Here is a 15,861-nt window from a genome sequence, read left to right on the forward strand (position 1 = left end):
CCTCATGAATTTTCCAATTCAATATGACAATTATATTCATAATATGAAAATGCATAGTGAGTTTTCATCATTAAAAGAAATTAGTGACCTTTCAAAGGAATTGGTGAAGACCGAGAGGTGTGAAAACTACAAGTTAGTGTATAATCTTCTTACATTGGGTTCGGTGTTACCGGTTGCAACTACTTTGGTGGAGAGAGCATTTTCTACTATGAATATTCTCAAAAACCTCTGGTAACAAAATGGGAGATCACTAGGAGATCAATTGTTAAGTGATATTTTAGTTGTTTACATTGAGAGATATGCTTTCCTATTATTGATAATGAGCCTTATTATACGACTTTTTCATAACATGAAACTTCACCGACAACAATTGTAACATGTTTGTATTGATACATTATGAATGACATTGATATTGTCTATTATGTAAAAGGATTTGGTTGTCTACATTTTTTTGGAACCTTTTGCGTTTTTAAATTGCACCCCCTCCCCCTTGGCGACAATTCATGCCTTCGCTACTACTAATAGATGTGAGTGTGGTGGTGGGCATGGAAGTGTCCAAATTCTGGCCACCTGCAATTTCTTACTGGAGTTGCGAAGCTCCTTTGCCATAAAATAGTTTTTGAAGATCCCAAATTCTTTGATGGAAGATGGAGGCTAGAGAGACAGGGAGAGAGAACCTAAGGACCTGGAAAGCTTGAAGACTAAGGGATTGTAGAGAGAGTTTTAATTTACTATTCTAATATTTTAAAGGGAACATTGGTTAAAAGGCTTATTTTTAGATATGCTTCTTGAAACTTAATTTTGATTTCATTTTGCCCCGGTAATGAAAGAGGCACAACTTTACATCCTGAAACTCAAAATTCGTTTTACTTTGACTTGTGGACTCTTTCTCTTCCCCTAAAAACTCAAAGGTAGCCCCCTAAAATGTATGTGGAACCCACCACCCAATAATACTATGCCATATGTGCCAATGAATTTGATTAAAAATCTCCACTATGCCTTAATATTCAACAATAAAAAATTTAAGTTTAAAAGAAGAAATTAAGAATCGAAATTTTTAGGGGTTGCTGTGCTTGACTTGCAGAGATGGAAAAAAAATTAAAAAAAAAATTGATTAGCCCAGTGCACCTAAATCGAACTCACATAACAGAATTAAGGAAATGTGGAGCAAATTTTGAGTTCATAGGGTAAAATGATGACTTTTGAGTTTCAAGGGTCAAAATGGGATCAAAATCAAGTTTAAGAGGCAAATTGGAGCGAATTTTGAGTTTTAGAGAGTAAACTGACGACTTTTGAGTTACAGGGGGAAAGTGAGATTAAAATCAAGTTTTAAAGAGCATAGCAAAAAATAAGCCTTAAAAAAACTTAAATCCAAATGAAAAAAAAAAGAAAAGAAACATACATGTGGCAACACTTGAGAAGACCGTTGTCAGGCCCTAATAGCGGGTTATCCACTTAACATGCCGCAACGTGTCGTTTTGAAATTAAACTCGTTGGGACGTTGTCTACGTACCTAAGATCTGAAATCTCATTTTTTCGCTTTAAAAATTGAATTTAGTTCCTCCAACTTGAATTTCAAAATGCATGACTAAGTGTTTTGTAACTTAATAAACTTCATGCCACTTAGTACTACGGTCTAGTGGTATTCCTCTTCACTTGTAAGTGGGAGATCTTATATTTGATTCTCACCAAAGGCGAATTTGAACCATATTATTGCTAGCTCATTGTGAAGCTAAGCCCAACCCCCTCCCCTTTAGTGTAGATAATATCATTTGTTAAATAAAAAAATTATAACAAAAAAACTAATGAACTTCCTCACCCAACAATGCTTCTTTCAATTCTAATTTTTTGTACTTGATTGGTGTGAAGTCTAGTTTTTTTTTTTTTTTTTTTTTTTTTTTTTTTTTTTGTGGCTCCCCTTGTCAAATGTTGTAAATTATACTGACATGCTCCGGTTAGATTTAGGGTTAAATTACTACTTTTTGGATCATGCTGCTGGAAATATCACTTCAAGAGCTTAACTTCTCACACCAAAGGTTTGTTCATACATATGCATTTCATGTCATTATTTCTAGTACATTATGTCTAGTGGTTCTGTCTCATCAAAACTTCTCGCTGCTTTCACACATGTTGGGCACACACTTTAAGACAAGCTAACATGGGCCATCTAACAGCGTTTTCCCCAAGAGTGCTTTCAACCTTAGATCTTTTCTGATTACTTTTGCATATGACACATGGCCTCTCATCCCATCTCTTTATCTCAAACATCAGCCTACTACAAAAGCACAATCTAAGGTTTCATTCAGATTGGCTAGAAGATTTATATTTTCTGATAAGGGTTGTTTTCAGCTGTGAGTTGCCCCTTGGTTCTTACTTGAAAACTCTAGCCACAAAATCACACTCATGTACTAAGTACCCACATCATTGCATATTAGGGTAGCATTGCTTTTGTGATTTTGACCTTTGTTTTAGCTCAAGTTTTTTTAAGTTTCAAATCTTTGAATTGACCTCTTTTTAGATTCGCGTGAGTTTCATCTTTCAAGTGTTCGACTAGTGAAACTGACAAGACATTGAATTCAGATTTGCATCAACTTCATTATAACATCATTTGCATAAGTTGATTGAATTTCGATGCCATAAGGTGAAGAGTTTAGGAGAAGTTGCCACTTCATGAATACAAAAGGAGTTCACCTCGTGAAAGGCAAAGTTGCACAAAGGAGTTCACCTAGTGTGATTCTCTCTCTAGTTAGCACCAAATTGTGTTCAAACTGGGTGTTTTCTCTTTCTGTCCAGTGTCAGGTAATCTTCAGAAATGATATGCTCATTAAGTGTATTTATGTCCTTGCATTTTATGTGTTCACTTCCAAATCTCAACCGATTATGTCATCTCTAGGGCCCATATTAATCTCACTGTATCCTAGGCTTTTACCTTCTAAAATTTCTAGGTTCTCACTTTCACCTCATTTCAGCCGGGTGGTTTCTCTTACCAGGCCCTTCCCTTGTTTGAACTTCATATTCTCTGTGCTGTAAACCCTAATCATGTCTATGAGAAATGTTTCCTCTCACCATTATAGTTCAATCTCTCCACCTATTCGTCAGCACACATGGTCTGGATCTGCCAAGGTTACTACGAATGAATCTATTGTCGTCGATCTTCAATTTTTTCCAACTACTCAGACCTTGAATTTCTATAAAGTTGTTGTTCATAGGAAAGTAGTTCCTGAAAGAAAAAATCATCTGGGATGATCTTCCTCTTCAGGATGTAATGCTCTCTGATGATCTCATCAATCATTAATATTACAGAAGGTGAACTCTCCACCTCCCTCTTTTAATCTTTCGGTTGTTTAAGAATTTTATGCTAATGTCCCTTTAAATTTCCGGGACTTTAAAGGTAAAGTCTTTGTTCGAGGCATTTAAGTATCTTTTGATTCCCGTGTTATTTGTGATATCCTAGGTCTAGATTTATCAAATGCTTTTAGTATTCATGTCTTTGACTTTATCATAAGTTACTATGACATGAAAGCCTATCATCGTGAAGCTTATTTAGACCCTTCCATTCCTTTGATACAAAATCAAAGATCTAAGTCTTGCCTCAAGCTTTTCTATAGCAATTTGTCTGATTTCCTTCGTAGAAATGTTCTATGTACGTTCAATAAAGGAAATCGCACCTTAAAGTCAGCCAAAGTTTTACATGCTATGTTGAGCCTTTCTAATGTCCCATTTGGATACTTAATATTTCATTCAAATATGTCCAAGATCAATCGTCTCGAAAAAGAACAGTGTGTGTCCACTGTCCATCCTTGTCTAATTACCGTCATTTATAAACGTCTTGGGGTTCCATTTAGATCGGATGATGTCTGGCCTTGATCCACTAAAGACTTGGACAAAGGTTTCATTGACCTGAGCAATGTGATGTGTGTCGTTGCTTATGGTGATTCTTGTCCTTTTCCACCACTAAATGTCTCTCAAGAGAGAAAAATTGCTTATCTCGAATCTAAACTTAACTCTCTCCGTAAGTAATTTGTGGATTTTCAATCCAAGTTGGGTCAGTCCTCATCCCTACCTCGTTTAAGTCACTCATCTTCACCATAATCCTTAAGTCAATCATCTATGGGCCCATCATCGTTTGTACCTCAATCGTCAGTGCGTCAATCTAAACTTGCACCCCAATGTCTTGTGGCCTCATCATCTGCTTCTTATTTCTCTGCTACTACATTTGGTCATTTTGGTGATGTTGATGTAAAAATGACTATCATCTTTGCTGCCAAGGGTAAATGAACCTTTCATAAAGTTCATTAATCTCCCTCTCATCCAATTCTCATGACAAAGCATGTAAGGTTTACATACTCAGATGATGAAGAGAATGAAGTTGAAGAAAACCCTAAAAAAGATCCTGAAGAAGACTTTGCTGAGGAAACCGAGGCTACTGGTTCACCACTTCACTCGAAAGCATCATCTCAATCCGAGGAGTTCTACCATATGTGGAGTGAACTAATGGGGGAATGTAGTTTGTGAGTGTAGGTTGTTAGGAGAGCACATCTTATGAGGGAGTTCATTTTTTTGCTGCTAAGTTGTTAGATTTCTGTGCTTAAGTTGTAATTTGAAACTCCTTTTTTTTTTTTTTGTATAATGTGGTTGTGCTACTCTTGGTATTTGTTGTTGTTGGTTATCTTGAACATATCCCTTAAATTGATTTGTGCACTATATATTTTGGTATTGAGAATTGTATCATGTGCTTAAACTCCGTTATGTTATGTTTTAGTTGATAATTTTTGTATATGTCTGGTTATGGTGGTGGTTATTTCTTTGTTGAACTCAATTGATATGTCAATTTCTTTTGTTTAATGAAACGGGCATATCATTCATTTTACATCCTCTGTCTTTGCCATGACTAAATTGGGGAGAAAAATGGAATTTAAAATTTTGTGTTATGTTGCAATCATGAACAATATGCTAAACAATTTACTTTTTTGCAATTGCTTTAACCATGATAACTTGTCACTTGTTCTTTGTCAAGAGTACTTCTTTGCAAGATTCATCCCTTATATTCTCTTGAGTGAGGTTGAGTGAATTTAGATATAGGGTTTGGGTTATTTTGTCAAGGAAAGCCAAATGGGCAGATTGTGAAGTCTAGTTTTAATGTTTTGGCTTCCCTTGTCAAATGTTGTAAATTGTACCACACATTTTCTAGTTAGATTTAGGGTTAAATTACTACTTTTGGGATCATGCTGCTGGAAATATCACTTTAAGAGCTTAACTTCTCACATCAAAAGTTTGTTCATAGATATGCACTTCATGTCATTATTTCCAATACATTCTGTCTAGTGATTCTGTCTCGTCAAAACTTCTTGCTGCTTTCACACAAGTTGGGCACACATTTTAAGACAACCTACATGGGCCATCCGACAACTTTTTTTCCGATAGTCTTTTTTAACCCTAGATCTTTTCTGATTGCTTTTGCACATGAACACATGGCCTTTCCATCCCCTCGCTTTGTTTCAAACATTAGCCCATTATAAAAGCACAATCTAGGGTTTCATTTTAGATTGGCTAGAAGATTTATATTTTCTAATAATGGTTGTTTTTAGCTGTGAGTTGCCCCTGAGTTCTTACTTGAAAACTCTAGCCACAAAATCACACTCATGCACTAAGTACCCACATCATTGCATATTAGGGTAGCATTGCTTTTGTGATTTTGATCTTTGTTTTAGGTCAAGTTTTTGTTTTTTTAAGTTTCAAATCTTTGAACTGACCTCTTTTTGGATTCGTTTCAGTTTCATCTTTTAAGTGTTTGATTGGTAAAATTGACTAGATATTGAATACAGATTTGCATCAACTTCATCATAACATCATTTGCATAAGTTGAATGGATTTCGGTGCCACAAGGTGAAGAGCTCTTGAGGAGTTGCCACTTCGTGTAGACCGAAGGAGTTCACCTCGTGAAATGCAAGGTTGTACAAAGGTATAACCTACTCTGTACATTAATATTTAGGAATTGAGCTTGTGTAGTTACTTTGTAAGAATCTTGATTTCACTAGTGGATTGGACTCAGTGGAGAGTCCCTGGTTTTTCAATCCAAAGGTCAGTTTTTTCCGGCAAAAAACATCTCATGCAATTTATCGTTTTACTAGTTTACTCATCTTCCTTTTGCTTGTGATATATGCTCATCATTATCCACAAATAGATAAGTCCTTGTAACTAAACTTGTCAATATTAAAATGTGAACTAAACTGGATCTTAGTTAACTAGGAACTTTTTAGTAAACTGAACTTTAATTTGACTTCTTTTGCTGTGAGTAAACTAACATATATGAGTTTAGTTGATGAGTGTTGCTAACTAGTCAGACAAGCACACATATAGATTTTAAATTGCAGGTTATTCCACTTGGAACCAATTTCAATTGAGAATTATTTTAGAACTTATCATAGTAGGCAACATCGCAACAAATTCGTAGCACTATTTAGAATATTTTTTCCCGACGAATAATACATTAAAGTAAAATAAAAAAATTTAGTAATAAATTATACATCGTAAAAATATTCCAAAAGTTGATACCGACTCATTAAGACATTCCTACATATCTTAGGCTATAATTCATTATTTTGGTTTGCCCGAAAAAAAAAAATCATTATTTTGGTGTTTTAAAAAATTATTCTAGTTTCCCCAAACTTGAATTTCAATACGTAGGACTAACGGCTATTTACTACTACGGTATAGCAGTATTCATCTTCACTTGTAAGTTAGACGTCTTATGTTCGATTCTTGCTAAAGGCGAATTTGAACCAGATTATTGCTAGCTCATTGTAAGACTAAGGGTGGTTTGGGAGTGAGGTGCTTAAAAAAAAAAGCACCCATGAAAAAAAGCTGTGAGAGTTTTAAGTGTTTGGTATACTGAAAAAAAAAGGCTTATTTTGGAAGCTGCTATGAGAATAAGCTGAAATCAAAGGAAAAAGTTGAAGCTGCTATTTGCAGCTTTGGAAAACTGACTTTTTTTCAAAGCACACGGAGCTACAGTGCTCCTTTAATGAAAAGACACACTATCAAACTGCTTTTTTTTTTTGCAAAAGCACTTTTACAAAAAAGTTTACCAAACACTCTGCTGATTTATTTCACAGCCGCTTATTCTCACAGCACAGCCACTTATTTTCACAGCAGCTTTTTTCAAAGTACAGCAATACCAAACTAGCCCTAAGTCCATGCCTTATTTTAGTGTACATAATATCGTTTGTTAAAAGAAAGTAGGATTATCGGTTTCGTAACTTAATTAAACTTCCTTGCCCTATAACACTTCTTTCAATTCTAACTTTTTATACTTGATTAAAAATTATTTTAGGACTTTATCATAGTAAAAAAATCGCAACAAGTTCATAGCACTTTTCGGAATAGTTTTCCGACGTGCATAACGTATTTATTATCAATTTTTATGAAAAACAAAAGAAAGTATTAATAATAAATCCAGTATATGTCGAAAACTTTCCTGAAAGTTGCTACGGACTCGTTGAGACGTTTTTCACATCTCTAAAGCTCTAAATTAATCGTGATCTTGGTGTTGTAAATATTAATATATTTCCCAAAACTCAAATTTCAAAACATAGGAGTAAGTGTTTCGTCACTTAATTAAACTTCCTTGCCCTATAACGCTTCTTTCAATTCTATTTTTTTTACTTGATTAAAATTATTTTAGGACTTTATCATAGTAGACAATATCGCAATGAATTCTTAGCACTTTGCAAAATATTTTTCCAGCGTATAATGTATTTATTGTGTAAAAAGAAAGTAAATATCAATATTAAGTTCATTATGCATCGGAAATATATTCTGAAAGTTGCTATGGAAAAATCAGGATTGAAAGAAGCGTTATAGGGCGATTAAGTTTCATTAAGTTACGAAACAGTTCGTCCTACGTTATGAAATTCGAGTTTGGTGAACTAGATTAATTTTTTAAGACACCAAAATCATGATTTAGAGCCTTAGAGATATAGATAATGTCCCAACGAGTTTGTATCAAATTTTAAAATAATTTTTTCATTTGTGAAAAATGTGGTGTGACAGAGTAAAATCAACGATTAGAACTGTTCAATTTATAAATCTTCATTTGAAGATCAATCCTACAAAAAATCATTCGAATTGGAGATCGTTTAATCATCAAAACATATTAGATAAATGGATGGTTAATCATTAATATTTTACTTAGTACTTACACTGTTGAATTTTTTTTTATACATTTGAATGACTCAATGATCTTCAATTGAAATGATATTTTGGAGGAGTGATCTTCAAATGAAGATTAAGAAATTTAATGGTTCCAATTATGAAACTTGTACTATCAAGATACATTATTCGCAAGAGGGGAATGAGCCCCGACATGAAATGCAAGTATTATCCTTTTCGAATTCTCTCTAAAATTTTAGTCGAAATTTTCTAGGGGGCTCCTAAAGTAACTTATAGTCTTTTTAGCTAAATTTTGACTTAAAAATAGAAAGCATGGTTGGAGAAGCACCCCTACCTTCATTTTTATTTGTTATTAGTTATTTTTTATTTCTTAAAACGTAATTTTTCTCTAATAGTGCATAACACTGAGTGGTACGGAAAATGAATGACTAAGATTAAAAATAAAATATCTAATAGTTGTGGAAATCCAATCTATAGACTCTATAGACTAAAACATTGAAACCACACCCTTTCAAATGTGAATGAGTACCGCTATACGTACGGTGAAATTAGTCAATTATAACAGTTTAGTTCAGGAGAAAATCTACCAAAATAGAAGTTCAAGAAAAAAAATCATACATATATAGAAGAGATGGGCGAAATACTAAAAAAAAGAAAAAGAAAAAAAGAAAGGAGAATTCTCTGACGAAAGAGAAACCGGGAGAGAATGAGAGAAGCTTGACGCAAGATTTAGAGTACACGTGAAACACTGGCTGGCAAGACACATGACATTGCCCCACGAATGAGACCGAGATTTTGCACCTCTGGGTCACGCACTCACAACTCAAAATACACATGGAGGGAGGTGGCGACCTTTAAATCATGCAGTTTTTCTTAGTTCTTGCAGAACAACTCAATATTGTTCAACAAGCTTTTTGACTTTGTTTACATAATGATATTACATACATAGAGTTCACGAGGATTTCATCGAAAAGAATCTTATTGCGTCATTTAGATATTATACATACAATAATTACGTAACTACGTCGAGAATTCTTTGCAAATGTGAAGATGTCAAAGAGTCTTCTTACTTTCCAAATGAATATTTCTATATTTGTGTACGTAATTTTAACCGAGAAGATTTCATGAGTTGAGTCTTTCCAAATGTATTTATCATCGTCGAAATCAATAAAGTCGAGTCTTTCCAAATGTATCTATCATCATTGAAATCAATAAGGCCCATCCCCGTCTTACTACAGCTGTTGGAACGAAGTTAGCCTGGGGCATCTTCCTCAAGTCCTATCATGATCGTGCACTTGACGAAAGAGCTTCACAATTGCCATTGCCCTACTTCACTCATTCGATATTGCTAGACCGGGCTTCCGTCTACATGACAGTTTGTCCCATTCAGATATTCACGACCAAAAAGTATTGGATTCTTCTGCGGATATGCTCTGAAAAGAGAAGGAAGACTAAAATATCATTCGATTACAAGACATATTGTCTCGTTTTCAAGAAGAATGTAGTAGACTTTTCTAGTTGTGCACATGATCCTTGAGTGATGGTAATTTTAACTTTCTTTTTAAGGATATCTACTGTATTTCTCAACTGATATGACATTAACTAAGTTTGGTAATATGCTTCAAGTATTTTATGCTTAAAACTAGGAGTTTTGACATAAGAGACTTGAACTCAAATTAAAGCCCAAAATACATCATCCCGCACAGGATTAAACCCACTTGTGTTCAAATAATTTGATGGTGCATTTCAAATCCTTCGCACTCTGGGGACGTCATCTCGATCTGACCGTTGATAACATTATCTCCTACACCCACGCAACCAAGGGCCGGATTTCAAAATTTCAAAAACGAACCTTCCTAATCAAACCATCAGCAGCTGAATCGCCCGAATCTAAAACACCGAGGGCATTTCTTGAAATTTTTTAATTAAATAAATATCAAAATGATAAAAATATTCTTAATTCTTGTTTGACAAAAATCTAGGATATTTTTATCATTTTATTTAACATAATTTCTCATGAAATAATCAAAATAATTGATGATGGATAAATATATATTATTTCTATTGATTTCAAATTGAATCAAATTAAATTAACCGCTATGTGGCTGTACAGTGGGTGGCCATATCTTAGGAGAGAGGATCCTTGCCGGATCCTCTTTGTAAGGATTCTGAGATCCTCAAATCACATTCGTTTATAGTACATTATGAGTTCAGATATCATTATAAATTTTTTTATTTAAAATTAAATATAAATAATATCTGATAAAAACTAACCATACAATGTATAATAAAAAAATGTGATTGAAGAATTTTCGTCATTCTCACAAAAATAATCCGATGATAATCCTTTTCATATCTTTGTACGCGGTACAAGTTTTCAAATATTTTTGCGTATAAATAAAACCCGACCCACATTAATCCTTTCGTTTTAAGAAAAAGATTAAAAAAAGGGGGAAATTAGAAAAAAGGGAAGAGTCAGTAGCTCACTCCAAGTCACCTCCTCCTACTCTCCCTTCAACTCCACCCTTTCCAAAAAGGCCATTAAAATACCCCCCACTCCACTCCGTACCCCAGAGCAGACACAGAGGAACGTTCCGGAACGAGGTTAGTACCGTCATTTTGCCAGCGAGCTCCGGCGACAGTGGTGGTGGTGGTGAATCGGACGGTGTGGACGGTGTGAGAATCCGAAGGCACGACCCGAAATGGAGAGGAGCACTCCGGTGAGGAAACCCCATACATCCACCGCGGATCTGCTCACCTGGTCCGAGACTCCCCCTGCTGATTCTCCTCTTCCCTCCTCCGCCTCTCGGCCTCACCAGGTGACATTCCAAATTCTCCCTCTCCCTCCCTCTCTCTCTCTCTCTCGTTTTGTTCTTTGATTTGATGATTCATTGTTTGTTTGGTGTTGTTTTGGGGATTGATCGTAGCCGTCGGATGGGATCAGAAAGGTGGTGTTTGGAGGGCAGGTGACGGACGAAGAGGTCGAGAGCTTGAACAAACGGTCAGATCTGCTTCTTCCTGCATCTGCTTTTCCAATTCTCCTTCGCATTTTATTTTCTGGGATTTGTGTTTTTCCAAATTTAGTTTCTTTGTTCTCGTTGTTTGTGGCCATTAGAAATCTACCTGCAACAGGTCTTTCTCCTTCAATGCTTATGAATTTGAAAAAAACGAAATTAAGGAAATTTTTTAACCAAATTGTTTTTAAAAGAAATATTGCTTTTTTTTATTTTTTTGTTATTTGGATATTCTATTGGAACTTTTACTTGGTATTTTCCAGTAAATTTCCCCTTCTTAATATGGAAATTGGATTTTTAAACTTGAAGATTGATTGAGTCAATGATCTCTGATCGATCTACATTAATTGGCCTATGAATCCACATAAATAATTCAAATTTCCATATTGTATAAATTTTGCAAATTTCACCCCAAAAAAATTGTATTTTTTAATCACTGAGTTATAATGTTGAATTTATGTATGGATTTATGATGGGTTTTGTAATTTTCGTAAAATGTTAAATTTGTTTTGTTTTGGGGAAAGTTTGAATCACGTTATGTAGTGAAAATATACAGGATGTGGTAAAAATATGTAATGGAATGTAATATGGAAGACCTCTAACATTGTTTAACTATGAAATTTCCAGCAAACCTTGTTCAGCGCATAAGATGAAGGAGATCACCGGGAGCGGCATTTTTGCACCGAAGGCAGAAAACGATGCCGCGGAAGCTGATGGTGCGAACCCTACCCCAAAACCCGGAATCCGTATGTACCAGGTACCGATCAATATGTGGTCAAGTTTTAGGTTCTTTATTAAAACATAGATGCTATAGTGTGGTATGTCTGTTTAGCACAAAACCCTCTTGCTGAATTTTTCTTCTGATGGTCGGAAATGGCAGCAAGCGGTTGCTGGAATCAGTCATATCTCGTTTGGTGATGAAGAGGGTGTTTCTCCTAAAAAGCCTACCACCATTCCCGAAGTTGCAAAGCAGCGCGAGCTAAGTGGGACCTTGGAAACTGAAGCAGAGAGAGAGGCACGGCTGAAGAAGCAGCTCTCTGAGTCTAAATTCAAGGAGCTTAGTGGGCATGACATATTTGCGCCCCCTCCTGAAATTTTACCCAGGACTACTACTGCCCCGCGTGCATTGGCCTTGAAAGGAAGCATCGAGATAGGAGAACCTACTTCACCCAACGGTCGCACATCTGTTAAGGTTTCTAATGTAAGCGAACTGCGTTACTTTATGCCTGATACATATCATTATCTGTTACCATTATGTGGCATTAAGCATCTGACTTGTGAATTTGGTTTTTATGCAATAGCCTGGTGGGGGTCAGAGCAATATAACATCCATTGAGGAACCAGCGCCCAAGACGGCCAAGAAGATATATGACAAGAAATTTTCTGAGCTCTCAGGAAATGATATATTCAAGGGTAATGTTCCTCCATCGTCAGCTGAAAAGCCACTGAGTTCGGCAAAACTACGAGAGATGAGTGGCAGCAACATCTTTGCGGATGGGAAAAAGGAGGCTCGAGACTACTTAGGAGGCGTACGCAAACCCCCAGGTGGAGAGAGCAGCATTGCCTTGGTTTAGCATCATGTTAGGTCTAACTTGGTTATTTTATTTGATCACATGGTGTCTGGTTTTGTTTCTGGTTTTCTCCTAGTGCCGGGAGGACGTGATACTATATTATTTGACCTTTTCTTTTGTTCATTGTGGGTTTTGGGAGTTATGTTTTAGGTTATAACGGGGTCGGCCAGAGCTATGGACTATCTGCTAATTGGGTTGTCTATGTCCATATTTTGTGTTCTTTCAGTGTTTGTCTTAATGAAGTGCTTGGGCTGTTTTACCGGGTTTTAATCTATGGATTAGTAGCTCTAAATTGATTACTGGTATCGTTTTGGCTATTATGCGTTGTTTGTGTTTGTACTTTGAACTCCAAGAAACCTAGATTCAGTGGCATTAAAATGGAGTTAGGCTAGTGGTGATAGGTCGAGGAGTGGAAATGATAGATCATCAGTTCAGATCTTCTTGTATGTCAGAAAGATGTAGTGTTTTGGAGGAAACCGCTTCTCGGAAATATATTGAGGAATCTGCTTGTGAGCTTGTGCTTAAGGAAGGTTGGCAGAACTGATGTGAATTAGGTGTTTATGGAGCTCTGGATTCCCCATAGAAAACCAACCTCTTTTCGGACAAGCTTGCTTCTTGTACTTGTTGAAGTTGCCTCAATCTGTGAAACATATCTGTGAAGAGCGCAACCGGACCATTTTGATCCGGCCGGTAACTGGAGTTTAAAACTTTGCAGCTGTAGCCTGTACTAGCAGTATTGGGGCGGCTCAGATTCATCCATTAAATTCGCTTGGATTTTTTTACCACATGCTTAGTTGTTTTTATTTTTTATTTTTTATATTTTTTATAATATATTGATATTTTTATACTAAGGGGAATGAGAGTTCAGCTGAGTCATACAATGAGCAACCTAATTTGGTATTGAATTCGCTATTTACGAGATTCGAACATAAGACCTCTCATTTCCAAGTGAAGAAAAATACCACCAAATCATAATACTGAGTGACTCAGTTGTTAAATTTAGAAATGTATGGTATACACAAGTATAAGCTGAAATCTCTATTTTCCTCAATTCCACAACCCCTGTATCCATAATTATTAATTAATAAATCTCTAATTCCATAATACAAAGAAACAAAATAAAGAATTTTTGTTTGGGGTTGGTTTGAATGGGTTGGGTTTGGATTAGGTGGGGACTCTTCAGTTGGGCTTGAGCTCACCTCAGCCCCGTTCTGCGGCCGTGCCTGCAAACCATAACGGACCGGTTAGTTCGGTTACGGGGATCCTCTACGGTGCTAGGAAAGACGCGGGGTGGGTAGGTGCCGTTTGATTAAAATTGAACGCCTTAAAAATAAAAAAGTAATTAGCAGGAATAATCACTTTTTGATATTTGATTATAAAAATGATCAAGTGTCGTTATGTCAACGTTGTGTTGTCGATATATAATCAATACGTCACGTTACTGAAAATGATTATTTCTGCAATTAAATGTCAAAAAATGATCATTCTTGGTAATTTCCCAAAATAAAATAATGTGTAGTGCACAAGCTGGACCTACTGATTTGGTACAATACAATGAACTATTTAATTAGTGACAAATATTTGAACTAATAACTATATAGAATCAAAAGGATATTAGCAGACTATGGAATTAGTGGCATATATTTGAATATTTAAGGAGGTTCTTTTCTCATCTAGTTGATTTAGGTAAAACAAATTGTTGTGGACTTTTGAGTAATCCGGGAAATCTATGGTGAAAATTAACTCTTGAAATCAAATAGTAAAGATTGTTTAAAATATCGGACTATTTGATAAGTTGGATTATTGAAGACAAACTCAAATTGAGTTCAAAATCTTTATATTACACACTGTTTTAGAAATCCCAGCCTAAGCCTAGGCGGCTGGCCACTTTCCCGATTAATGCCTAGGCGTTTAGAAAATTTAAAAAAGGCGCCTAGACTTGCTGAGGCACCCGCCTAGCCCGCTCATATTTGCTTAGGCACCCAACTAGGTTGCAACTCAATTGGACATAAAATAAACTTTAATTTTGCATTTTTTTTAATAAATTGTAAGACTTGTTGAATACTTAAATGAACACACATTATATACTTGTTTCTCATGTTTTCATTATGTTCTAATACTTCATAAATATATGTTATTTTATTTTGTATTTTATGATGAAATTATATATATTTTAATGGGTAAAAGATTGTTTACTACCCTCATGTTTCGTAGTTTTCAATATTTAGTACATCAAGTTTTTTTCGTCTCAGATTCATACCTAAAGTATAAATTTTAGGACAATCTCATACATTCGTTAGTCAAATTGTTAAATCTATCGTTAATTGTGACGTGGCGCCCATGTGGACAATGATTGGGCGCCACGTGTCATCCACGTTTTTTTTTCTTCTTCTTCTTCCTCCGACTGCAACTTTTTTTTTCTTCCTCCTCCTTCTTCCTTCCTCCTTCTTCCTTCTTCTTCCTTCTCATTCTCCTTCTTCTTCTTCCTCCGAATCTGGGGAAGTTTTTTTTTTTTTTTTTTTTTCTTCCTCCTTCCTTTCTCTTCTTCTTCTTCTTCCTTTTCCTCCGAATCTGGGTTGCAGATTCGGTTTTTTTTTTAATTTTTTTTTCTTCTTCTTCCTCTTTCTTCCTCCGACTGCAATTTTTTTTTCTTCCTCCTTCTCCTTCTTCTCCTTCTTCCTTCTTCTTCCTCCGAATCTAGGGAAGATGAAGGTTTTTTTTTTTTTCTTCTTTCTTCTTCTTCCTCCTTCTTCCTCCTTCTTCCTTCTTCTTCCTTCGAATATAACTTTTTTTTTCTTCTTCTTTCTTCTTCTTCTCCTCCTTCCTTCCTCATTCTTCTCCTTCTTCCTTCCTCATTCTTCTCCTTCTTCCTTCTTCCTTCTTCCTTCTTCTTCATCTTCCTCAAAAAAAAAAAAAAAAAAAAAAAAACCTTCATCTTCCCCAGATTCGGAGGAAGAAAAAGAAGAAGGGGAAGGAAGAAGGAGGAAGGAAGAAGGAGGAAGGAAGAAGGAGAAGAAGGAGGAAGAAAAAAAAAGTTGCAATCGGAGGAAGAAGAAGAAGGGGTAAGAAGAATGAAGAAGAAAAAAGAAAAAAAAAACGGAATC

General features: G+C 35.6%; 1 protein-coding gene across 1 annotated transcript; it reads left to right on the plus strand.

Moving 5' to 3' along the window:
- Positions 1–10,578: 10,578 nt before the first annotated feature.
- LOC103453320 (uncharacterized) lies at positions 10,579–13,027 on the plus strand. Its single transcript, XM_008392859.4, has 5 exons — positions 10,579–10,991; positions 11,100–11,173; positions 11,814–11,943; positions 12,067–12,387; positions 12,488–13,027. The coding sequence occupies exons 1-5, from the start codon at positions 10,875–10,877 to the stop codon at positions 12,758–12,760; spliced, it is 915 nt and encodes a 304-aa protein (XP_008391081.1). The 5' UTR covers positions 10,579–10,874; the 3' UTR covers positions 12,761–13,027.
- Positions 13,028–15,861: the final 2,834 nt, after the last annotated feature.

Source organism: Malus domestica, chromosome 08 (assembly GCF_042453785.1).
Source record: "Malus domestica chromosome 08, GDT2T_hap1".
In the NCBI taxonomy this organism is placed as follows: domain Eukaryota; kingdom Viridiplantae; phylum Streptophyta; class Magnoliopsida; order Rosales; family Rosaceae; genus Malus; species Malus domestica.